The sequence below is a fragment of the Acipenser ruthenus genome, chromosome 24, assembly GCF_902713425.1.
Source record: "Acipenser ruthenus chromosome 24, fAciRut3.2 maternal haplotype, whole genome shotgun sequence".
NCBI lineage: Eukaryota > Metazoa > Chordata > Actinopteri > Acipenseriformes > Acipenseridae > Acipenser > Acipenser ruthenus.
In genome coordinates this window covers 3684372-3709268 of record NC_081212.1, presented here as the reverse complement: position 1 = coordinate 3709268, position 24897 = coordinate 3684372, and the positions used below count along the sequence as shown (strand labels likewise).

At 45.6% G+C, this 24897-nt stretch overlaps 1 protein-coding gene across 4 annotated transcripts; it reads right to left on the bottom strand.

The window, feature by feature from the left end:
• Window positions 1-175: 175 nt before the first annotated feature.
• On the bottom strand, window positions 176-24272 carry LOC117429560 (clustered mitochondria protein homolog). Of its 4 annotated transcripts, none has more exons than XM_058998062.1 (26): window positions 23895-24272; window positions 17046-17227; window positions 16598-16769; window positions 16125-16268; window positions 15792-15919; window positions 15525-15679; window positions 15050-15175; window positions 14569-14716; window positions 14103-14195; window positions 12858-13552; window positions 12379-12683; window positions 10793-10897; window positions 10387-10487; window positions 9739-9891; window positions 9564-9626; window positions 9035-9285; window positions 8663-8747; window positions 8396-8549; window positions 8160-8299; window positions 7694-7774; window positions 7297-7422; window positions 7083-7204; window positions 6880-6973; window positions 5870-6004; window positions 5712-5785; window positions 176-4599 (listed from the first exon to the last, which is right to left on the bottom strand). In XM_058998062.1, the coding sequence occupies exons 1-26, from the start codon at window positions 24004-24006 to the stop codon at window positions 4413-4415; spliced, it is 4131 nt and encodes a 1376-aa protein (XP_058854045.1). In that variant the 5' UTR covers window positions 24007-24272; the 3' UTR covers window positions 176-4412. The 4 variants fall into 4 exon arrangements, with proteins under 4 accessions (XP_058854045.1, XP_058854046.1, XP_058854048.1 ...); XM_058998063.1 differs by having other exon boundaries at window positions 12460-12683; window positions 23895-24271; XM_058998065.1 differs by lacking the exon at window positions 23895-24272 and adding an exon at window positions 22864-22885.
• Between the last annotated feature and the right edge of the window lie 625 nt (window positions 24273-24897).

The following is a 24897-nucleotide window of genomic DNA, read 5'->3' as shown; positions in this document are numbered from 1 at the left end:
ACATCGAGACGGCAAAAATAAATACAGGAATTCAGTTTTGGGGTTTGGGTTAACAGCTTACTCTTTAGAGAATGTTCTATACCAAGAGGCAATGGGGTATTTCAGAATTTTCAGAGGCATGTGCCATATTCCAAAGTCTTAAAAGCCAAAAACACACACTAGTGTGATAAATGAATACAAATGAAAAATACTTTTTATTAATGTTTTTAATACAATTGCATTTTCAAGAACAAACCCCCCCACCCGTCAACTGACTGACCGACCAGGTTGCTTCACAGCTTTAACTGGGAACACTCCATTACTTCCAGTATGAGACAGCCATTCAACTTGTAATCACATTACCCACCCTGGCAATAAAGTATTTTAAATCATCTCCATCACAACAGTTTAAACAACATCATGCTGGTTAGGGTCATAATGTCGCTCAACCCTGATAACTGATACACCTCCCTTTAAACCTATTACACAAATCCTTGATTAAAATGCAGATATCTCATGGGTTCCTGTTCAAAATAGCAATCAAAATGTTTTATTTGCACTTAAGTCTGTTAAAGGAATGAAGCATTTTTAGAATTACTGATCAGGGATTTGCGTGCATGCACACACAAAGTGCAATGTAGTTTAAGTATGAGTTTTTGCTGCAAACCAAACCCCCACAGCTCACAACAGCATAACAAATAAGGTACGCTATACTTCCAAGTGAGGTCGGTCACAGCTGTAAACCTTTAATTTGAGGAGACAGTATATATGTTACACTAAGATACAGTGCTTTGTTTATGTTTTCAATGCTGGCATTCCAATGCTTTTGGGTTAGATTTTTCTTAAGTAAACGGCCAAACCTTAAATGGTACAAAAGTCTTCACATTGCAGCTTTGACCAATATCTAATATATTATTTGTAACATTAACACTATAGCAAACATGGCATCTCGTCTTTGGCCCATTTCAGTTGTAACTTTATTAAAATAAGTAGTTTCTACATGAGCCAGAAATATGATGTGTATTTTCTACAAAGCACCTGTGTAAGAGCTACCATTCCCTTCATGAAAGGTGGGCAGTTTGTACTGTAGCTCAGCATATAATGCATCAGAAGAATAGAATACAGTTAACATGTTCACAAACCAGTAATCAACTGTAACCCAACTTTCTACTCCACCCCTAACTCTAAGAGTAGTGAGAAATGTCCCCACCCCCCCTCCACAAGTTACCATTAACAAAACTGTTTGATAGCTGTAATGTCTGCAGAAGAGTTACTTCCTGCTTACAAATTACATTGAGGCACCCGTGTGAACCTGCAGACTGGGCATCCAGCATCTCTTTGTTTTTCCCTTTTTTTCAAACAAGTAGCAAAAAGCCCAAAACCAGAATAAAACGCATGTTGTCAAATTGGCTTCACACACATTTCTTAAAAGGAGAATTTAGTAGCAATATGTGCAATGCACACACAATTTTTGTTATTATTTTATCATCGTGTTGTTTAAATGCCTTTACAATTGAAAAATAAAAGCTTACAATCTGAAAAACTGATGTTTGAATTCTGCCAGAAACCAAACAAAAATAAAAGATGCAATGCCCATCGTACTCAAAATGGCAAAGTTAAAAGTTAAGGCACACATCACCTCCCCTATGCAAAAGGACAGTAGCAAGCAACAAACTGATCTGCACACTATTTCATAAGAAACCTTGTTGACAGTACAGCTGGTCTGCATTCTCCAAATATGTTTTTTTTTTTTTTTTTTTTTTTTTTAGCCACAGTGACATAAGGTTCTTCCCTCTTTGAAACTACTTGTGAGCAAAATAAGCATGCTTCCACTACTACTTGCAGCAGATAGGGGTTATAATATTACTTATTGAAGCTCGTTTATAGCTTTGGAAGCAAAATAGAAAATAGAAATTGTCTCTCCAACTTGCCCTAACATAACAGGGATTTAAGGTACTGGAAACACCTATACATGGACTTCAACATGTGAAATATTTTGGGGGGCATTAAAGCATTAAATGAGACTGTCGGTCTGTGAATGTATTCAGGTGGGACTGAAGCAGTAGGTATACCTGTCAGCATTTTATCTTCACAAGGAGTTAAACTTCACTAGGGCTAGCACAAGTGATCAGTGCTGCACATGGTAAACACACAAGACATTCCTTAAATATTTATTACAAAAGCATATCCGGTCAAAGGAGTTTTGTTCTTCGTTAATTATTTCTCCATTTTAAGATTATCTCCAGGTTTGTTAAAAATAAGGAGGAGCATGTACTGCATTTCCCTTAGTGTTTCTTTAATAAAAACTGCAGCTCAATACCTAAAGAACAATGAAGGTGTGTGCGTTTAACAGCATTCCACACAGCGAGTTAGGCACTGTTTGTTATATTTGGCTGTCACGGTAATTCATGTGCGTTACCAAGCCTTTAGATGAGCAAATGGTGAAGGCAGACACAGAATCTGAAACAGAACACAGAACGAACACGCACACACACAAACACACACAAACCTCATACGAGATTCAGAACAAAAAAACTAAACAATCCCTGAACTCCATACTCCTGTGACCAAAAAACTAAAAGTACCCCGATCTATTACTAAAGCATTACAGAACATGGATTGTTCTTTTCATTCAAGCAGTCACGGTTAGTTCCCTGTGCAGTCTTTGTTTTAAAATTGCACTGAAATTCACACAATGTCATGATATTTTCTATACTGTAAAAAAAAAAAAAAGACACACAGCACCCCCTCTAGGCCACACTGGAACATGTCACAGTGCATCATACTAAAAGCTTTGCATCACCTAGAATTTTAGGATTGTATATATGAACATAATTTAGATCTTTAACATCATGTAATCAAAGATGTAATCATGTAATTAAACTACAAGATGATATTGCAAAAGTCTAGCGGAAGCCATAATCGTAAAGTATTTCATGTTAGATTTCAAAATGTCACATTTTTCAAATGTCAGTTTTTCATTATGTCTATGGAAAACTACAAAGCGGTATGCAATTCAATATGCTAACGTAACATTATTCAGCGGGTTTAATTCGACTAAGAAGCAAAATCAGTTCATTCTCCAGGGTGATGCTAAACTTTTGGCCAGGGCTGTACATGTGAATTTCAGCACTCCAAAGTAACTTTCCTCTAGCAGGCATGTTCAGTCCCAGAGGGAGTTTGTAACCAGTGCATGTGTTTAAGCTCCTACTGCAATCTCTAGCACAGACACTGGTTTGACTGGTCGTTCACTGAACCTGCTGTGGGAACACAGGACTTCCAGACAGTCAGACCAAGCAGCCCTCTCCCCCCATTCCGAACACTTGATCCTGGCCTGATCTACACAAGAAAGGAACCGTACATGCAATAATAATAATAATAATAATAAAATACATCTAACAGCCATGATATTCAGTAATGCTCGGATCACGTTACTGTATATATTAGAAATAGTGCACCCCACAACCGTAGGATGCCTGAGCAATAATAGAGACACCCCATGACCTCCCCAGATCAGGGAGGACCCCCCACCACAGAAAACACAAGGGCAAACACACAAGGCTAAGAGCAAGTCTTTTCTTTTAGTCAAACTGTTACATTTTCATGATCAATATTAAAGTACCTGTCCAAACAGACAGCCATATAAATACATACATCTGCACATGTATATATTTATATTAACAAAAACACAGACAAGATATTGATACTCACATCAGCGGATATGTCAATCCACTTTTTTTTTTTTATGGCTTTATCTCTCCATTTCACACACACCGTTACGCGTTACAAATGAATCTTTCCATTATAGTTGGTGGACCGGCTGATTTTGTATTTACCTATCTAAAATGAAAATATCCATATATTTATATCTATATACATACGACTACCCTTTTTCTTTCAACATAGATATAATTATATAGAAAAGATTTAAAAAAAGAAAACGATGGATGGATGGATGACATTCTTGGACCCGTTCTAGAGGCACGCAGACTTTAGGTTCTGAAGTCCACGTAAACTTGTCAGGGTTACGTTGCACAAACAATAAAAATGACCTGAGACTTCTGCGCACCTCAACGGAAAGCTTGTGTTTTTTGTGTATGTTGCTGGGCTAGGCAAATGCTTGAACAGGTCATGTACTTTGTAGATTTGCAGAAGAGGGCTGAGCATGGCAGGGGTCGTCAGTGGTTTTTTTTTTAGGCCTTTCTTGGGTCTATGGTGAGCAGGATGAAGAGCAGTAAGGCTCTGGTTAGATCACGTCTGTAACGCCTTCCTCGCACGCCAGTCTCCTCTACAAGCAGCACGACAATCAGACGCCTCCCATATCATTTCATTCACAGGGGTCCTGTTCGGGTCCAGAGCACGCACATACAAAATGGTTTTTCTTTCGTTCTTTCTCCCAAATTTCTATATCATTTTAAGTCAGTCCGCCCCTTTCAAGCAGATGCTTGCTGCTCCAGGACCTCCGCTCCAGTAGGGGCGCTCTGCCTCTCCTGCTCTGCTGTCAGTTTGTGTTCCAGCTCCAGCGGGCTCTCTTCCTCTTGCTGCTCTTCGCTCTTCATGGCTTCCTGGAGCTGCTGACGCCTCTGAACCTCGGCCTTCAGGTTCTCTAGGTCTTTTTGGCTGAACGGGGGAAATAAAGGACTTTAAAATGACTTGTAAAACACTTAAGGGCTGAAACTCCTATTTTGGTGTGTCCCTCACTGACCAACTGACAATAGACTCACCTCTTCAAACAGCACCTGTAGAACTCCTCTGTTTGTATCCTGGGACACTATCACCCTTCATTTAAATGTGCTTTATTTTGCTCTTATCTGCCCCCTATTTTACTGCATTTAATCCTGTACTTCAGAATACTGTAATCTGCCAAGTGTTTAACCTGTAGTATTTTGTATTTAATCATATCCTGATGTAACTATCACTATTATCTGCTGTATTATTGAATTGTGGTTTGTCACACTTGTACTTTGCTTGAACAAAAGTTATTGTATTTCTTGCTCTTATTGTATTACTTGTATTGTAACACTTGAAATGTATTTGCTTACGATTGTAAGTCGCCCTGGATAAGGGCGTCTGTTAAGAAATAAATAAATAAATAAATAATAATAATAATAATAATAATAATAATAGACCAGACCGGGGGTCAATTAGAATTTGAAATGAATTGCAGAATTGTAATTGAATTATACTATCTAATTGATTGATTACAGTTTGATTACACGTGTCATTCAATCATTATTCTTGTATTTACAATTAGTTTTGGTGACCCCATTTGTTTGAAAAAAATAAGTTATATAGCATGTTTCTGTATTTGTGCCTGTGATTAATTGCTGGGTTTTTTTAGAATAAACCTCTTAATGGGCATAATTGTTTGTTGCTTTTTAGCGTAATACCCAATTACTGCAGCATTATTGTAACAGTAATTGAACACAATAGCACTGTAATTGTAATTTCACCAAACAACTCTGCTGTAATTGTAATTCTGTTTATAACTGACCCCAGGTCTGTAACAGACATGGGCTATACATGCACCAGCATGTTTCAGCACTGCAGAACGCCACGGTCTATTAGCAGGAGTACTGACTGAATGGAAACCAAGTTTGTAAGCTTGCTACAATAGTTAGGCTTATGCCTGCAGATCTGCTGGGATAGTCATAGCAATAAGAAAAGGCATTTCTAGCCTGTAAGTCAAACAGATGGTCTATGGAAGGTGATGAAGCGCAAGGTGCCCTCACCTGAGAGGAATGAATATGATGCCGTTGATGATGTTGAGCTGCTCCAGGACACTGGCCATGGTGGGAGCTGTGAACTGCAGAGAAGATGCACAGAAAACAAAATCAGAAAAAAAAAGTTCAAACTTTAATAGGTTAGGCTTGGAGAGGACGACACCCACCTTGAGCGGCATGATGCTGGCGCTCGATCCGTTCTTGTAGATCTCGTTCATGGTGCGCTGCAGTGCCACCGCCTGCTGGGTGAGGTACTTGAGGTACTCTGAGCTCTCCCGCGTCTTCTCGTGAGCCTCGCCGACCTGGCAGAGTACAGAGCGCTGCTCGTTAGCATCGGGACTGGAGCTGCACCAACCCATCATTCACACGAAGCTCTCCGCAAAATCAGAGGGGAACTAGAGCTGCACCAACCCATCATTCACATGGAGATCTCCGCAAAATCAGAGGGGAACTAGAGCTGCACCAACCCATCACTCACACGGAGCTCTCCGCAAAATCAGAGGGGAAGTAGAGCTGCACCAACCCATCATTCACACAGAGCTCTCCACAAGATCAGAGGGGAACTAGAGCTGCACCAACCCATCACTCACACAGAGCTCTCCGCAAAATCAGAGGGGAACTAGAGCTGCACCAACCCATCATTCACACGGAGCTCTCCGCAAAATCAGAGGGGAACTAGAGCTGCACCATGCAATTATTCAGTTCCAGCTCTCCACAGGCCAGGGTCATTGGTGTCGATCGGGCTGATTTACCATGCCAAGTGAAACAGGTGAAGAAACAGCTGCTTGGGTTGGTGTGGATCGCTGTTCTCCTCCACAGAGAAAAGCAGCAATCATCACAAATCAAAGCAGCTGTTTCTTCACTTGTTTCACTTTGAATGGTGAATTAGTCCAATCAACACCAATGACCCTCGCCTGACTGTCAGCACCTGATTTCTGTGGAGAGTTCGATCCGAATACCCTGTTCGTGCAGCACTCATCAAAACTGTATTGATTCAACTGGGTTCCAGTTTACAAAATCAGCCGTTTCTTCTGATACACTATCACCTGATAAAGAGAACAAATGTGGTCTTGAAACCTTGCATTTTTTTTTTTGCTGTTAATACCCCACCCTCGATTCAGTGCTTATAGGTTTTAGTAAATCGAAGAGGAGACCCCCGACAGTCCCGTGGACCCACCTGGTTCTTGTAGATGGTGTAGCCCTCCTTCTCGTGCTGCAGGGCAGAGCGGAACTCTGCCTTGCTCTCGTACACTCTGGCAACTAGGTGGTGACTGGAGGAGACAAGAAAAAAAGGGTGAATAGGTTTGGAGTGTTTAAAAGTTCAGGGGTGAGGAAGGAAACTGAAAACTGAACCCCTTGCTTAAAGGAGTCGGTCCGTACCTGAGTGCCACCTTGAGGGAGGGCGCCCCGTGGTATTTGGAGTTGATGGCCAGGGCGTTCTCCAGGAAGCGCAGGGACAGGTCGAACTCCATCACACCGTGCAGCACCAGACCGATGTTACTCTGCAAGCAGAAAGAGGTTAGTGTCGCTACTGAGCACGGGACTGCCAGCGAAACCACCCCAAAACAACCCAGTCCCTCTCCAGGGTACCTACATCCAGGAGTGCCATCTCCGGGTGGTCCTCCCCGCACACCTGCAGCATGAGGTAGCGAGCGCGGTACAGCAGCTTCAGGGCCGTCGACAGCTGACCATTGGCAAAGCAGTACAGAGCCAGGTGCATCTGTGAGGGGAGGGAGATGAGAGAAGGCATTGTGTTAACAAGACGGCTCATTGGTAGCAATAAGAAGCCTTTTAGGTTCCAAGCTGGACCCTCACAACGGGGCACTTCTATAGTGATCCAAAACCACTTCAAATAAACAGAGACCAATAATATACGATATTTGTAATGAACTATTACAATCTCAATCCTCAATTTTAATAAGACATACCAGACGAACAGACAGCACTATTAGAGCTCCAGTGCTTCAGAATGTAAAGAGAAGCCCACTCACGTATTCCTGTATGGTGTTGGGGTGCTCGATGCCCAGCACTCGCTCACTCATCAGCACGGCTTTCTGTTGGTTACTGAGGGCCTGCGAGACAAGAGGGGTCAGCAAGCAGGACAGTTAGGGATGTAGCAAGGGTGCATTCAAAAAACGTAATAGAAAATCACAGAATCAGAGACGGCAACTCGTGCTGCAAGAACCGATTCGATTATTCGGTTCCAGCTCTCTCCACAGGCCAGATCCACTGGCGTTCATTGGGGGAATTATACCATTCAGAGTGAAACGAGTGCAGAAACAGCTGCTTGTGTTTGGTCGGATCGCTGTTCCTCACAGAGTCCAAATACAGCAGCAGTCATCACAAACCCAAGCAGCCGTTTCTCAAAACTAGCCCAATCATTATTATGTTGCGATACACGGAGCATATAGCTCTAGAAACATCAAGCAGCTGTCTGTGCGGAGGCAGTGGTCTCACCTCGGAGTAGTCTCCCATGATGTAGTTGAGGCGCGCGAGGAGACGCAGGCAGGCACAGAGCTCCACGTGCATGGCTCCATACACATTGTTAAACAAGTTCAGAGCCTCGTTGATCAGCTCACAGCCCTCTTTCAAGAAACCTGAATCGAAAAAAACAAAACCCACAAGATTACCATCACCACCTTCTACTCTTAATGTTGCATTGGCAGTCCCTACCCTTCAGTGGGGGTTCCTACCTTGCTGCACCTTGGCCTGGCCACTCTGGAAGAAGTGGAAGGCGTCGGAGGCTTTGGGGTTGACGTGCTTCACCACGGGGAAGATGTTGAGGATGTCCTCCTCTGTGAAGGCAGGCTTGTGACGGCTGTCGAAGTTGTAATCCTTTATCAGGATCTGCAAGGGAGAGAACAGGAGCTTAGAAGGGGCGTCTACAGCAACACACATGTAGCTTCACCACGTCTTTGTAATCTGCAGACTGCTACCATGTCGCTCAGATGAGCGCTCACCTGAATGCCAGCTTTGATGGAAATTTCTCTCAGGAGGGTTGTCTTCTGAAGTCCGTACTTCTCCACAGCCTGATCTACGGTCTCACTGTCACAGACACAGAATTGGAAGGTTTAGGAAAAAACGGAGCTGGACTGTGTGCAGAGAGGAAGGGTCAAAGGATATTTGGGTTTTACAGAAATGACCAAAATTCCCAGTTCATCTAAAACGAGTCCCTAGCAGACAAGTAGGTGTCCTCATCACAAAGACCACCAACAGGCATTCAATCAAAACCGTTTTTCTCCATCTACACGAAGTTTAAGTATAGTTTGTGTAGCGCACAGCGCAGCCTGCTGTCCAGGCGATGTAACTGCAGCACAGATCTTCATGCTCACCAGTGCAGTGTGAAGTGGTAGTAGCTGCTGGCCTCCGAGACGATGCTTCTCCAGAGTTCAGTGGGGGTGAGGCTGGCCCAGGCCGTGTTGTCTCCCCCGCCTCCCCCAGGGACCCTGTTCCGTCGGCGCCGGTTCTTCCTTTTCGATACCAGCTCGTCGGCGGGCAGGTGGGCCACGGCGTCGGTGAACGAGCTCAGGAAGCAGTTCAGGAAGTGGCTGACCGCAGCAGACAGGCCTGACAGCTCCACTCCCTGCGGACAGGACAGAGTTCACTGGGTCACACACAGCACAGTGCAGATCACGAATCTTAGTCTTTATATGGGCACATGTGGACGATGCAAATGCACGATAGTCTCACAGTGTGTTACTTTTGTTATAAAGCAATGGAAGAAAAAAAATGAAAACATTTTCAATGAAAAAAATATTTATTGTGCCCAAAACTACTGCAATTGTTTTTTTCAGCTATTTTCAATAAGGGTAAAAGGCTGTTTTGACTAATTGGCTAGTTTTGATATTCATGAAAAAATACCTGGAGGTACGTCTTGAAGAAATGCTTGGCAGACCTGGTAATCAGCTCATAAATTCCGATTCTCTGCAAATAAATAAAAGAAAAAAATACCCTAGTTTACAAATCCCAAGATCCAGCAGTAGTACGTTAGACGACAACGCTGGTCTCTGCAGTAGGAAGGCAGGGTGTGACTCACGTAGATGTGGTCGAGCTGTGTCCTGGCAGGTGTTTTGCTGATGAAGTCCAGCACGGTGCCCAGGTAGCGCACGTTGATGCCGCGCTGGTGAAGAGCCTCCGTCAGCGTGGCGCCGTCCATCGGGAGGGCATTGTGATCCAGGCAGTCCTTCACCTGAACAGCGTGAGGGACGGGGTTAAATACAGGTCAGCACACATCACTATAGGACATATGAACCTCCCCCAAACACACACAGAGCAAACGACAGCTAGAGGCAGGTTCCTTTCACAGCATTAAACAAATGACTTGGACTGATCTTGAAATACTGTTAGTGACCAAACTGATCGGAGGAGACATAAAACGGAGGTCCTACTGTAAGTGACTCGGCAGCAGTTGCTGATGGACAGTTCAGCCCTAGTCTCCAAGTCGATTTGGATAAAAGCCTCTACTAATTGACTAATTAATAATAATAATAATAATAATAATAATTATTATTATTATTATTATTATTAAACTTCATAGTGGGTTTCGTGGGGTCGGTGACTACAAAACTCCACCATGCATCTGTAGATTGAATGCACAGATTATGGCCCATGTAAATTGGTCTTGTGTTTAGATGCATGGAGCGTAGGTGTTGAAAGCCTGTAATTTGTGTGCCCTGACACTCACCAGGGAGGGGATCTGGCAGGACACGAGGAAGGCGGCAGCGTCCTTCAGCAGCTGCTTCTGTTTCTGAATGTCCTCCGAGCTGCCCTCTGGAAACCGCACACCTGCAGAGGAACGGGTGGAGAGAGAGAGAGAGAGAGAGAGAGAGAGAGAGAGAGAGAGAGAGAGAGAGAGAGAGAGAGAGAGAGAGAGAGAGAAGAGAGAGAGAGAGAAGAGAGAGAGAGAGAGAGAAAGAAAGAAAGAAAGAAAGAAAGAAAGAAAGAAAGAAAGAAAGAAAGAAAGAGAGAGAGAGAGAGAGAGCGAGCAATATATGAGTGATCTTGCTATGCATCTTCAGTCCTATTGAAACAGAACAAAGCCAGTGCATTCCCCCAAGATCACAGAGTGTTGGCATTATGAGAAACCCTACCTGGAGAGAAGATGTCCGGGTTGAAGCGGATGTCGAAGGAGGTGTTGCTGATGGAGCCGACAGCTTTGCAGGCGTTCTGGACCACCTCCCGGCTCTTGAGGTCCGCTAGGAGCCGACAACAAACACCAGGTCAGGGTTAGGCAAAAGGACAGAACCTACTATTTGATTCTTATGACATTGTGAGGGTGTGATTAAAAAAGATATGGACAGTGTGCTCAGTGTGCCAATGTTTTTTGCTCTTCTGTGAACCCGCCCCCACCTCACACACACACAGCAGCAGCATGACTTTAGTCACTGTGTGAATAATGTGTAGATGGTATTCAAAAAGATAGTATAAAAAAAAAAAAAAAAAAAAAAAGACAACCTGCCACCAGATTAAGCAGCGTGAATACCAACCACTAAAACATAAATTGTGGGGGCTCCCGAGTGGCACATCCAGTAAAAGCACTCGCTAGAGTGCAGGATGCGCTGTATAGCCTGGACGTCGCCGGTTCGAGTCCAGGCTATTCCACAGCCGACCGTGGACGGGAGCTCCCACGGGGCGGTGCTCAATTGGTCGAGCGTCGCCCGGGGGGAGGGAGGGTTAGGTCGGCCAGGGTGTCCTCGGCTCACAGCGCACCAGCGACCCCTGTAGTCTGGCTGGGCGCCTGCGGGCTTGCCTGTAAGCTGCCCAGAGCTGCGTTGTCCTCCGACGCTGTAGCTCTGAGGCGGCTGCACGGTGAGTTCGCAGTGTGTAAAGAAGCGGGCGGCTGACGGCACACGCTTCGGAGGACAGCGTGTGTTCAGCTTCGCCCCTCCCGAGTCAGCGCAGGGGTGGTAGCGGTGAGCTGAGCCTAAAAATAATTGGGCATTTCAAATTGGGGAGAAAAAAAATAAAAACTGATTGGCAACAACTAAATTTAAAAAAAAAAAGACAAATTGTAACCAGTGCCTATCTGTTAAAACAAGCCTCCCCCATTCCATTACAGGATTACAGAGATCAAGGATAGGTTAACCATTAAGGATTAGGAGGAGGAACAGGGCAAGGACTGTCATTGGTGCAGGGATTAGAGGTTACAAAATAAATCAACAGTGAAACCCACAATCCATGCTGATTAAAGGAGAACAGCACTCCAGGGACAGGGAGCTGGAGAGAGTGAGAGTGTAAGCAGGGAGGATTGGGGAAGCAAGAGGCTGTGCAGAAGAATTCAGATTTGGCCTTCCTCTAACAGTCACAGTTAACGCAGAAATTGCTGATGAAGCTATGTGCTGTCTGTGCATGCATGAAAAAATATTCTGATTAATCAGATAAGCTCTCCAGAGGTGAGGGTCATTGGTGTCGATCGGGCTGATTTACCATTCCAAGTGAAACAAGTGAAGAAACAGCTGCTGGGGTTTGTGTGGATTGCTGCTCTCCACCGCGTCTACAAAAAGCATCACCATGTGTCTTGTGTTGTTATTTATGTCATATGCGGGGGGTTGAAATATGTTAAGGGACAAGCCATTGCAGCCTCAGTATCTGATATTCTTTGCACATCTCTTCAGAAGCAGACTCCTCCTCTCTCTCCCTCTCCCTTTTCCCACGCAACCACATGACACACAAGTACCTGTTCCGTCCTCCGCCGCGACGGTCTCGGCAAGCTCTTTAGCCTGGGCTAGTCCCGGAATATTCTCCTCTCCAGCCTTACCCTCCGAGGACTCTGGGCTCTCGCACGCCCCGTTTTCGGTTGCCATCGGAGACGGGGGTGCGGACCCGTTGGTGGTTGCCGTGGCATCGCCCCCCTCCCCCTTGTTCTCGAGCGTTGCTGCTTGCGAACCCCCGTTCTCAGTCAGAGCCGCCGTGGCCTTGCTCTCCTTGTTGGCTTTCTGCTGCATCAGCTGCAGGGCAGCCATCTTCATGAAGAGAAGGTATCTGGGGAGGCAGAGAGGACAGGGTTATTTATTTCAGATAAAACTACCGCCTTGCTCCCATTTTTGCTGTTGTAATCCCACTGACCCTGCAGTCTCCATGTATACCAGTAACAATCACGCATATCCCAACTGCACGATACATTAAAAGCAAACTAAAAAAAGCGACGGTTCCCACCTGTGCTCCACGAAGGCCTCGATCAGCTCCTGCCGCAGACAGGCCAGCCTGTGGCGGTGTTGCCGGGGGAACCCCTGGCGCCGGCTTTCCTCGGGGAGCTCCTCCCCCTCCACGGGCAGGAAGTTGAGGTCCGGGGGGAAGGTGCGCAGCAGGTCTAGGATGTAGTGGCGCCCATCGTTGCCGATGATGCCCTTGCACTCCACGGAGGAGCACAGCTCCACGGCCTCGCTCTTGTCGTCCAGCACCGGGTGCCTCTGCACCTTCAGGGGCCGGCTGGTCTTCTCCAGCAGCTCCAGGTACTTGGGGTGGGAGACGACGGTCTTGCCGAAGTCGATGGAGCCGTAAATGACGCTCTGCTCCTGCTCGCGCTCCAGGATGCCCGGGATGATGGACTGTGCGGTGATGCGGTAGCCCCGGTAATCCACCACCACGGTGCCCAGCGTGTAGAGCCCGTCCACGTCCACGGCCCCGTATGCGCGCACCCCGTTCAGATCGTTGGTGGGCGCGGCGTGGGCGGCGCTGTCCCCCCCCAGCTCCAGGTAGTGGTCGCGCACGTCGAAGCCCAGGCTGAAGAAGATGTTGTTCCAGATGAACATCTGCATGCGGGTCTCCTCCCCGGGGTTAATCGCCATCACGTTGCCGTCGATGACCGCCATGGAGCCGCGGGTAGCGGCCGCAGCGAAGTCGCTGTGGACCTGCAGGGAAAGGAGAGAGAGGGTCGGAGAGGTGCACTTAGGATTCATCAGGAGATTAGGGTTACAAGGCATGGGATGGGTTACCCAGCGATGCTGTTTAATGCTAATTTCATAATTAGTCTAAAGGTTAAAAGGAATGGTGAAATGACAGGAAGAGACAACTGCTGCAGACACACTTGACAATAGCTGAAACCCTACATGCAGGTAGAAAGCTGGCGGTTGCTCTGTGTTGGATTATTATTAGTAAGGTATCACTACTGAACACGCAATAGTGCTGAATTTAAATATAAATTCAATGACAAACATCCTCGACGCTGAAAAAGACTTCTAGTCAAAACTTGTCATTGAATTTAGGTTTATTTTAGTATTTCTATCTTACTAAAGGAGTGTGGGGCTGCTTGTTTTCACATCCCCTCCAGGGCAACCCAGATTCACGCTGCCAGAACAAAATGTTTTAGGAACAGGAAAAGCTTGCTCTGGCCACACCCTGCCTGCAGTTAGGCAGCAGTGCGTTCTTCACAGTTTGGTTTGTGTCGTCTCTCGAGCTCACCTTGAAGATGGCCCTTTCCCGGAGCAGCCTCTCGGGCAGGTTCTTGCGTGGCAGCTCCCGTGTGGTCTGGAGCTCTTCGTTCCAATCTCTCGTCTGAACAGAAACGAACAAACAAAAAAGCAGGTTAACACTTTGCTGTTGAAGCCACACTACTGGGGGGGGGGGGGGGGGGGGGGGGGGGTGTATGTGGTGAAAATACAATACGTACCCCTTCGTTTAAGTATGTAATATGAAATCATGTAAAGTCAATAGCATGATGCAGATATGTAACATATGCCAATCGCAGGAAAATCTTGTTGCCCAGTAGAGATTTTGAACAATGGAGATTTTTGCTTAGGTGGCACCTCTGGGCATTATTAAACAAACTAAGCCATTAAGACACAAAGAAACACTGAACGACTAGCACTAGCAATAGCAACTATTAAATTAAACTTATAGAATTTTAGAATTCTCCTCCTCCTCTTACCTGTCCAGGGATGTGCTCCTCATAGCCCAGCCTGGAGGTGTAGGCATCCTCAGCGCGCACGCAGTCCATGGCGTGGTCCACCTGTGGGGCGGTCCAGCTGTACACCTGGAACGGGGTGGCGATCCTCTCAAACGGGTGCCTCTGAACCCTGGTACAGAAACACACATTCATATAATACATCAAACAACCAATAAAAACCTGTTACAAACCAAAACGAGGAGGTTTATTTAGGATGACGTGTTTCAAGTTCCAAGTGACCAAGTACAGTGGCAATTGGCAAACGCTAGACGACTCAACCTGAACATTCTGGCAAACTTCTCCTCCCCTTTAAGATTTTTATTTTATTGGTATTAAAAGTATATTTAATATTCATAAAACTAGGGCCCCCAGTGTTGGATTCCAAGTCAGTTAAACCACTGTGTTTTCTGGAACTAAAGCGGCAGCGTTCTGAGGCGCAGATAGCTGTTTGTGTTGCACCAACCTCTTCTTCTGAATGGTGGAGAAGTTCTTCTTGAAGGCAGGGCTGATCTGGCTCAGCAGCTCCACCAGCGAGTGGCTCAGGAAGCTGGGGTTGGCTGGCTTCGGGTTGAATGTGTAGGTAGTGGACCTGGGTGGGGGAATAAAATAATTCAGTACATAAAAATACAGAAGCTTTGCAAGTACACCAACAAGCGCAAATAAATAGCTGTATGGTATGCAGATAGTGAAGGTATGTGTCTCTGGAGGACTGTAGTGTGCGTCTTAGAGTGTGGGTATATATATATATCCAAGTCTCCTTAATCTAACGGTGGGTGCAGTGAAGCGGACATGTATGTCTGTGTATTTAATGAAGTACACACTTAGATGCAATTCCCAGGTCAACAGTGCCAGACTGTGCTCACTGTAACAGTACGGTCTGCAGCTGTCACAGCAGAAAGCGGAGGTGGGAGCGTGCAGGAGACGGTGCTTCCACTCACTGGTTGAGGTAGAATCCGCGGGTGGAGGCGGTGATGCTGACGTGCCTCTCCTCCACCGTCACCATGTACAGGTACATCAGGTCTCCGTGCATCTTCCTGTTTCCGGGAGGGGGGTTCCAACCACTCATCGTCAGGATCTTCAGGCACTGCAGGGGCTGCCCGGGGAGACGAGACACAAATCACACGTTATTACTGAGCACGTCCCCAAACAATCAGGCCAGTGAAAGCAAGCAAAGCATGTAGATAACCAGGAGGCTGAGCAGCTACCTTCCAGTCCTTGTTCTGTGGCTGCAGCGGCACTAAGGGACGGTCTTTACTGCCGGGGAGGATGTGCTCCGGGGGGGTGCAATCGATCTGCTCCAGCTCGCTGCCTTTCTTCTTGCGCTTGCCGTTCTCTGCAAAGTCAAAAGGCAAGCGATTTAGCTACAGCTGTAGATAAAAATCACCCAACCATTTTGTCTCTCGCCCATTACGAGGTGTGCGTATCAGACTTTACTGCTGGAGCAGGAATAATATACCGATACTTTACCAAATGCACACGTTCCGTTCAGTGCAGGCTTCTCAAAAAGGTGACCGTTACCTCTACCGACTCACTCTCACCTCCGAGGTCCCCCTCTGTGAAGACACTGAGGAAAGACAGCGAGTTGCAGTCCACGCCGTTGTAAGAGTCCGAGGGGTCCAGGCTCTTCAGCAGGTCTCTGATGTGGCGCACATGGATGCGAGCCTCCCGCACTGTGTATGGCTCTGAGGGATGAGGGCAGAAGGTCATTACCAGAGCACTGTGTACTGTTCTTACTTCATAGGGATGGAAATAAGACTGCCTATTGCATAGCAGTTTCATCAATCTCTGGTTTTAATACAAGCTTGATTAGCCACACTGTATATGTAACAAGCTTGGGTGTGTCTGATTAAACTCGAACTAGGAACAGATCAAACAGCTATGCAACTGGTCTCACTTCCATCCCTGTTTTATGTGGTTAACAAATCACTTGCACAGAAGAATACACACACACACACACACACACACACACACACACACACACACACAGAGAGAGCGAGCAAGCCTAGCTCACCTTCCACCACCTTGAGCAGGGAGCCCTCCTGCAGCCCCTCGATGGACTTGAGCTCAGCGAAGTTGTCGAGCACGTTGCCCTCCAGCTGCAGGGAGAAGCAGGTGCGGTGGCAGGTGTCCTCGCGGTCCATCAGCACCTGGTGAATCTCCTGAACCATCTCCTGAGGGGAGACCTGGGAGAAGCACACACAGTTGTCTATTACACCTGAACACACACACACACACACACAGAGAATGGGAGGAGTCAGTACGCACAGGTGACAATGCCAAGCAGTCCAACATAGCCTTCAGGGCACAGGCAAGACAGGGCAGGATCTGACAGTCAAGGAGACTGGGAAAAGGGGACAGGCAGTGCTAATCACAATAGACAGGAAGCTGTGCATACCGTCATCTATCATTATGGGCACACACACGCACAGAGAGTGTATATGCCGTGTCGGTTCTCTTACCTGCAGGTCAAAGGGCTCCGTGCCTGGTGCCTGGATCTTGACAGTGAAGCCTGTGTCCTGGATTACAATCACTTCCTGTTCGTTCCCTTCATCGCTGTGCTCGGGGTCCCCGCCCCCGTTCTGCTCCTCGGCACGATGGGGCGCGCCGTCCCCGTTCATCACAGACATGTCTGCAGAGTGCCCTGGGGAGACAGCGAGGGAAGGAATCACATCAAACTGCTGGCAGTGTGCATTAAATAACCTGCCCAAGATTTAGTTGGGCGAACCTCAATTAAACCTCCTTCGGTCAATGAATCACCCCGGTGACGTATTTGGAGCCTTACCTTGCCACGTACCCTGAAACACCATTGTGGTTGATTACCAACGGTTCAATAAATCAATTCGGAAATTGACTGGCAACTGTCCCTCTATAACCTGCATACCTGCAAGAGTTCTGTAGTGTTGCAAATATTTACATCACCACAGTGAGTTTTATAAACATATACACATTTCTTTGTGGTGGTTTGAGTCTTGTTTGTTGACACCGAGACACATTTTTACAACAGCTGTCAAGAAGCCAAAAACCTGGAAAAAGTGAAACAAAACTGGCTGCAGTTTTAAACAGTTCAAACAAAGCAAACAGCAAGCCGGTTTACCCCCACCTGGAGAACCTACACCCGAGTCAAACGTTTCCAGCTGTCTGTCTGGAGCAATCCCGGGCGGGCACACTCTCAGCCCGTTCAATATATCTTTAGTGCTGTCAGCTTTCATGCCCTGTGGTGGGGAAGGTTTGGCTGAGGGAGAGCACAAAACAGCATGGATCACGGACACAGAACTGCATCCCACATGGGCAGAGTCAACAGAGGGGGGATGTGCATTACATGTGCAGCTATCTTCGTGTTCTCCACTCCCATACTTCTCTACACAGAGACCTGGAGGTTTACGGCTCCCGAGTGCCTTATCTCTGGGCGACCGACGCCCCATGCCTCCATCCTGCTGTTCTGTATCAGTCTCAGCAGATCCAATTTGCAGAATTGGCTTAATAATCCCTGGAGGCGTGCTTTCAAGGGTCACACCAAGGTCGAGAGAGAAGACAGTGTGTTTCTGCTCGCCGGAGTTTGAGTAAGCCAGGGAGTCTTCCTCGCTGGTATCTAGAGCCAGCTTATGCTCTTGTCCACAGCCAAGGCGCTCAGATCTGCTCAGTGTACTGGCTGCAGAGCTACTAAGGATGATATCCGGGTAATCTGAATGATCAAGAGTGACTGGGTTGTCCGGATCCACTGGGGAGTCACAGGTAAGAGAATCTTTGGTTTTCCAACCTCCGGGCAGCAAAGGGGATCTCTCATCGCAGGAATCCGAAGGCTGTCTCTGATGCAGACGGTCAGCAAGGGCCTGCCAGCAACAGGAACTACAAGAGACTACACTTCCCATGGTCCCAAGCAATTTGCAGCTATAGTAAGGTTACCATCTAAATTGAGCAATTCCCATTTTTATTTTGCTATTTTTCTGGATCAAAGTCTGGTTTTCTAATGTTGACCCAAAACAAAAGGCCACATTCTAGAGCTCTCTGTTCAGGGATATATGTTACAGTGGTCAGAGACACTGTTTACTTTCAGACAACTGTAGGCCGTCCTTGTTTTTCTTCAAGGGCACTCGTGTTACAAGTTATGATAACACCGTGGAAATACGAACAGGGCAGCTGGACAACAGTCCCCACCCCTCAGCCCACACACAGGGCATGTTTAAGGGTTTAGATTACAGCAGAGGGGCCACTTGAACAGCAGTCAGCTTCAGCAGGCCCCTTTCCCTGTTTGTTTGTTCGATCTAATGACCAGGAAAGCACTTGCATTAACAGTACTTGTCTCAAGCTGTCTAGCAGGCAATCAAGCAATTATTAACGGTTTGAAATGCAATATAATACAGTAAATAAATAGAACGGAGGATCGCTGCCGGCCTGGCTAAAATGAAGGCGTCCACAGTTGTAGTAAATGGAGAAAGCGAACACAGAAATGCTGGTAAAACAAAACGCACGCAGAGCAACGCTGTTCCTGTCCTCCAGACAACATGAGAGAGAGGTCACAGGAGGACGAGGTACAAAGGTAGCTTGTTTATTTTTAGTTTAAAGTTCGGTTGGTGTATATAGTTTCCAAACCACATCTTGGGTTTCAAAAGGTTGCAAAGAAAAAAAAAAAAAAAATATTGAAGGCGGCACATTGAAGCTTGACTGCTGGTTTCAGCATTGCCCTTCAAACACCCTTTCCATTGTACAGGAGTTCACCAGGTCCTTCCATACTTCCTCCACCTGTTCTTCCTGTCACGCGGATCGCGAGAACGATTCCAGGGACAAAACCCAGAGCACAGCATCCAGAGGCACCGCCACTGCCTGCTTCTGTTTTAAGGTTTTCGTTTTAAAATGTGCCGGGGCAACGTCGATGCCTGATCCTTCAACCCAACAGAGCAGCTGCCTGGAAGCTGCCCGTTATATAAATAGAAGGGAGATACTGTTCAGAGGGGTTTGCAAGCTTTTTTTGTTGCTGCAAGGGATTGCCAAACAAGTTCTTGCCAAACTGGTTACTATGGATCTGCAGAGCTTCAGAGTTATTCTCATTCAATGAGGCAAGGACAAGGCGCACAGCAAGTCTGCCAGCCCGCAACTTGCAATGCTGGGAAAGATCTCGATCCCCAGGCTCCTTCAGTTGCCAAGGAGGCTTGAAATTACGCAACTTCTTCCAACAATGCAGACCTGTACACAGGTCAGGAAAACTGCAGATCGCTCTTATAGGAGAAGACAACCCATATTAGCAGACCAATTGCAAGTATCCCAATGCACCCTGTGAAAGAGTGAACAGGGTCTACAAAGTAAAAAGGCATTGCTGGAACAGCAGGGTAATACTTTATAGCAGACGGTATTATCAGAAAGGACTGTGAATAAGTGACGGGTCAGTGTTAAAAGCACAGTCTTTAAAAGGAAACTTCATAATGCTTTACTGAACTGAGTGGTCTTGGAGTAGATCTGGGGTATCCTATTCTGTAGCAGGCTGCCTTGGAGTAAGAGGATTAGCCTTCAAACAGGAGAAGATAGAGCAGAGTGTAAATGGAGAGAAAGGTTTTAAGGCAACAATCATTTTTGAGTTCTGAATACTGTTCTGATAGCACTACAGCAAAGTTATTGTATCACAGCTGAGAATTGATGAGAGTTAGTCAGTCACTTGTCAGCAAAAAAAAACAAAAAACCTTGTTGGAATGAGTTTGGATAATGTACTAAGAAGATCTGTCATTAACCAAGCCTATAAATTAAGCTGCAGCTTATACCTGCAGCCAGCAGGCAATTGGCACGTATTTCTTTTCCTGTACACTAGACAATGCGATGTGAATTTCAGAACCACCAAATGTTGCTGGCAAATATGGCTTCCAATTACTGACTAATGTAAACCACCCTTTCAAGAATATGATCTAAGAGTGAGCTGGAGGTACTGTGTATCATACGATCCTAATCACTTTTTGAGCTTCCCAGCTTTGTAACCGTGACCAACCGCAAATAAAGTAATAATTCTAGGAAGTACAGGTACAAACAGGTCTGCTTCACCCTTTGATATTCCAGAAACCACAGCAGACAAACCCACAGGTACCATCCTGTCCAAAACAAAATCCATGCAGCTAAATCATTAAACAGAGTACATTGGAGGGTTATGGAAAGTATTTTGTCCTGTCTAGTAAATAATTGTCTATCAATGAGGGTACAGCAACATCACCCAATGCCAAAAGTAACACATGGAAATAAGACTCCCAATGCATAGCCGTTTGATCCATTCCTGATTTTACTATGAGTTTAATGAGACATGCCTGAGCTTGTTACCTATACACTGGGGATAATCAAGCTTGTGGTAAAACCTGGAAGGGGTGGCACTGCTATGCAGTTTATTTGTGTCAAAGAGCAGGCAGAACTGTAACAATGCATCCAGGTGCACCATGCAAGCTGGAATGACCGTTGTGGCTTCTTTAGGGGTACAATTCTGGTGAATCGCCAGGTTAGGGTAACAGTATGCCCAAAATGGCACTGCTGCGTTCCCACAGCAATTTCAGTTTACATGAGCCTCAAACCTGTGGATAAGATGGTGGTTAACACCGCAGACTACAGTCAGGTACTTTCACATGTTTAACCACCTCCAGTATCCAGCTATAAAACACTATTAGCTTAGAATCAACTGCAGGCTTCTGTTAGAATATTTAATCTTTTACCAGTTTACAGTTGGTTTACAGCTCTACCCAAGACTGTGCCAGGAATTTCATTAGCAGGCCATCGCCATGACTGCAGTACAGCAAGCCTCTGATTGCTGGAAATCGAAGTCTGTTCACCTCTCTTCTGCCAGAACTTAACTAGAGCCGCACCAAAATGAGGACGCAATTTAAACACTATTGGGAAACTCTGCAGATTATGCTGAGCAACGGGGTTAGCAGGGCACCAACATTAAGATTCTTAATACTCCAATAGCTGTAATAGGAGAGGCTGGCTATGGCTATCTCTATAATCTGTCTGGGATTTACATTTATTTGCAGCTCTGCTATCAGCAGCAGGTCATCGTTCAGGCATCTTTCAGGGACTGCCACTGAAACCGTGTGCCAGCTTGTAGGATTCCTTGCACTACCACAAGCATGGTGGACTTTTCTAAGTAAAACCTGGAATGCTCTACCTGCTATCCAGCGGGTGGTTGCATTAACAAATGAGGGGCAGCTGTTTTACGACTGAGTTATTACCAAGACTCCTGGCTCAGAATTGCGTTTGCTCTCGGGTCCCACAGCGTTTGAACATTGTAATGTTAAGGTTAAAGATGTTTTTTTTTTTAAATCCCTCTAGATTATAAAGCAAATAAATGTGTAACTGAATTGGATAGCTATTTAAATGGAGGGGCTTTTATTTAACCCAAGGGTAAAAAGGACCTTGCAAAACAGGGTTAACTACAAGGCACAGTGGCTAAAGAGAGTTTGGGTGGTTTATAACGCAACAGGAACCTGACAGACACAGCTGTCTAAATAAATACAGCCCACTGCAATAGACACACGCGGCCATGAAATATATTGCAGGATTTACAAGGTGTTTAAACGGGGTGACCCGGGATAAAGAGCCGCTCACAGCCACTGTGAGGCTGGAGAGTTCACTGGGGTCGTTCAGGGTTTTGCTAACATGTGTTTTTGAGTACATATGGATAGGTGATGGGTTAAAAGGCCATCGCTTCTCCGTGCTATTCATCCTCGTCCTATCAACACAACTAAACTGAAGTGCTACCGTATCAGACAGGACTCCCTGAAACCCGTAATGACAGGATGTACGGAACACAACACCACCAGCCCAAGTAAAACGTTACCGATTTAACCTGCAGGCAGTGACTGACGCTACCGCCGGATAAACTGCAGAACATTGTTGACAGCGCCGACATTTCATTCAAGGTCCCTAAAACAAAATAAGAGTTAACCTGCGTGCATCAATGCAACGTTACACAAAGCAGCCGGTAGCGGTGTAACTTTAAAAACCTCTCAAACTAAAAAAAAAAAAATCGAACTAATAATACAAGTTGTTTTTCACCTAAAGCACCCGCTGTGAAAAAGCACACGTTTTAATGTATAAAATGGCACTCACTCACTCACCCAAGTTCGCTCTCTACGCTTATTTAATGTAACCTTATCTGCACACAAGCATCATGACTTAACAAGAGAACTGAGCTATCACTTCCCGGGTCACGGAACACCCCAACTCTCCGCTCCAAAACAGGGGACGCGACGGGACCGCAGGTCCAATATTTACTGTACCACACACCTCTGTCACCCAGACACACTAACTCACCTCACACCACATTAGATTTTATACTCTCGACCAATTCACGACGAGCTTGGTTGGCAACTGACGATCATTTTAAGAACTCCATTCGACACCCCCCCCTCTTATTCCCATATTGTTCAGTTCCTTTGAATGAAGGTGACCTTCAGCGCGTTTTCCGGCACATGTGAGCAGCTTGTAACATTAACGGTGCTGTTCGGTTTTATTATAAGTCATAAACATCTAAAATCAAACGGTTTTTACTAAAAACTGAAGTCATTTATAAACAGTCAGACTGCAAGATTGTGCGCTACTACAGTCTGTAGTATTAACTATTTCTCAATCAGTTTGAGTGCACAGTACTGTACTGGTGGCATAAATCAGACTGAAATACTTAAAATACGGGAACAGTTAACGTTCATTTCTAGTGTTTTACCGTAGATACCGAAAATAAAACAAAATGTACTAAACCAAAATGCATAACAAATTATTAACTACTGATACAGTGTGTGTGTAGTCGTATTACCCGTCTGGTTTTAAATCTATTCCCACATTTCAGATTCTGTTTTTATTTGTTATTCCTGTAACGTATACATGAGTGGAGTCTTAGCATACATTAAACAGTATCCATGCACCAAACTCAGCGATTATACGCCAACAAAGTGTTTGCTTGGTACCCCCTTACTCTTAACACGACAATGACCCGACACGCATACTAATAACACTACAGAACGACAATCGCTTCCTCACAGTGTCATTGCCGGCAGTTCTCTGAACAGTTCAGAGCCACACACACTGAATCACGTCCCTTCTCATCGTCCTTTGCCGTGGCATTCAGACTGAAGGACATCGTTTTGTTTAGCAATAACATGACAGTGTCATGGTCTCCCCTGTGCACGCAGGTTTTTTTTTTTTTTTTTTTCACTGCATTTTGATCACCCATTCACCCGATTTACCAAATGCACAACCAGGACAGTTTTGAAACACAATTGGTTACAAAACAAGAACACAGGTTTGAATGTATTCGTGTAAAACCACAATATTTAAGAAACGCTTACCGCAGCCGCAGGATTCCTTCTTCTTCATGATAGCACCTTCTTGAGTTTCCTCTTGGTGCGGCTCTGCAGCTTTGGGTGCCGCAGTCTGAATTTCATCTGTCTTGCTCACCATGGCTTATCTGTGTGGTTCTCTATTCAGCCGAGACTGAGGCCTTGAGTGCGAACGTGTGTGCGTGTGTGTGTGAGATAAACTGCACACAATACACCAGCAATACCAGGTCCCACCGTAACCAATTCACCCAGGAAGGGCAGACCAAGAGTCGGTAATCTCACGTGGTTCCTCCCCTCCTCCTGACCTTTTGCCTGCCTGATCTCTCACCCTTCAAATCTCAGCTACGGAACAACAGTTGCGACACAAGGCTTTGCTGTTTCGCAAAACGCCTTAAAGCTACAGTGTCATATTCTTAAAACGGACTCGTCCCAGAGGCGTTATTGCCACTAAATGTAGGAAATTACATGGGAATTAGCATGCACATTAGGAGCAGTGTTACCATGACTACACTGTGATCCCCGGGCTTTTAAAACAACTTGCTATTGGCATTTCTCTCCAGAACGTTAAAAAAGTGAGTCCCTTTGTTCTCGTGATGTGTGTTGTTATTATTAAGTTGCAAATCCTGAGTCGAGCTTTCATTATCATCAAAGGCATTACTTGTACGATTTCACAGTATTGTGTGACGGTGTCCAGACTTGGACACATGCCTTTGTGACATCACACCTACTCTATGGGCTGAATATCGAACCACGTGAAATTAAACCAACTGGAATCTGTAATGCTGATGAAAGCATTAGCCAGACTGGTAGTCCACTTGAAAATGATAATCGTTATATACACAAGATGCACAAAGGCACGTTGGCACATATTAGATTTAAATATAGGGATTTAAAAAGAAGGCATATCATTTCATCTTAGTGCACAGGTAGAGTCACATGTCTCTAACAGAGATGTAAGATTCTCTAGTATACACATTATAAACTAAACACAAATAAATGACAGAACCTTCTA

Bases quoted from the DNA above. Each gene is read 5' to 3' on its own strand.
- LOC117429560 (XM_058998062.1), bottom strand. From the start codon at position 24,006: ATGGTGAGCAAGACAGATGAAATTCAGACTGCGGCACCCAAAGCTGCA. The intron at 17,228-23,894 runs GTAAGCGTTTCT...CTGTCTCCCCAG, and splicing joins GAAGGAATCCTGCGGCTGCG to GGCACTCTGCAGACATGTCT. The intron at 14,196-14,568 runs GTAAGAGGAGGA...GTTTCTGTTCAG, and splicing joins AGGAGCACATCCCTGGACAG to ACGAGAGATTGGAACGAAGA.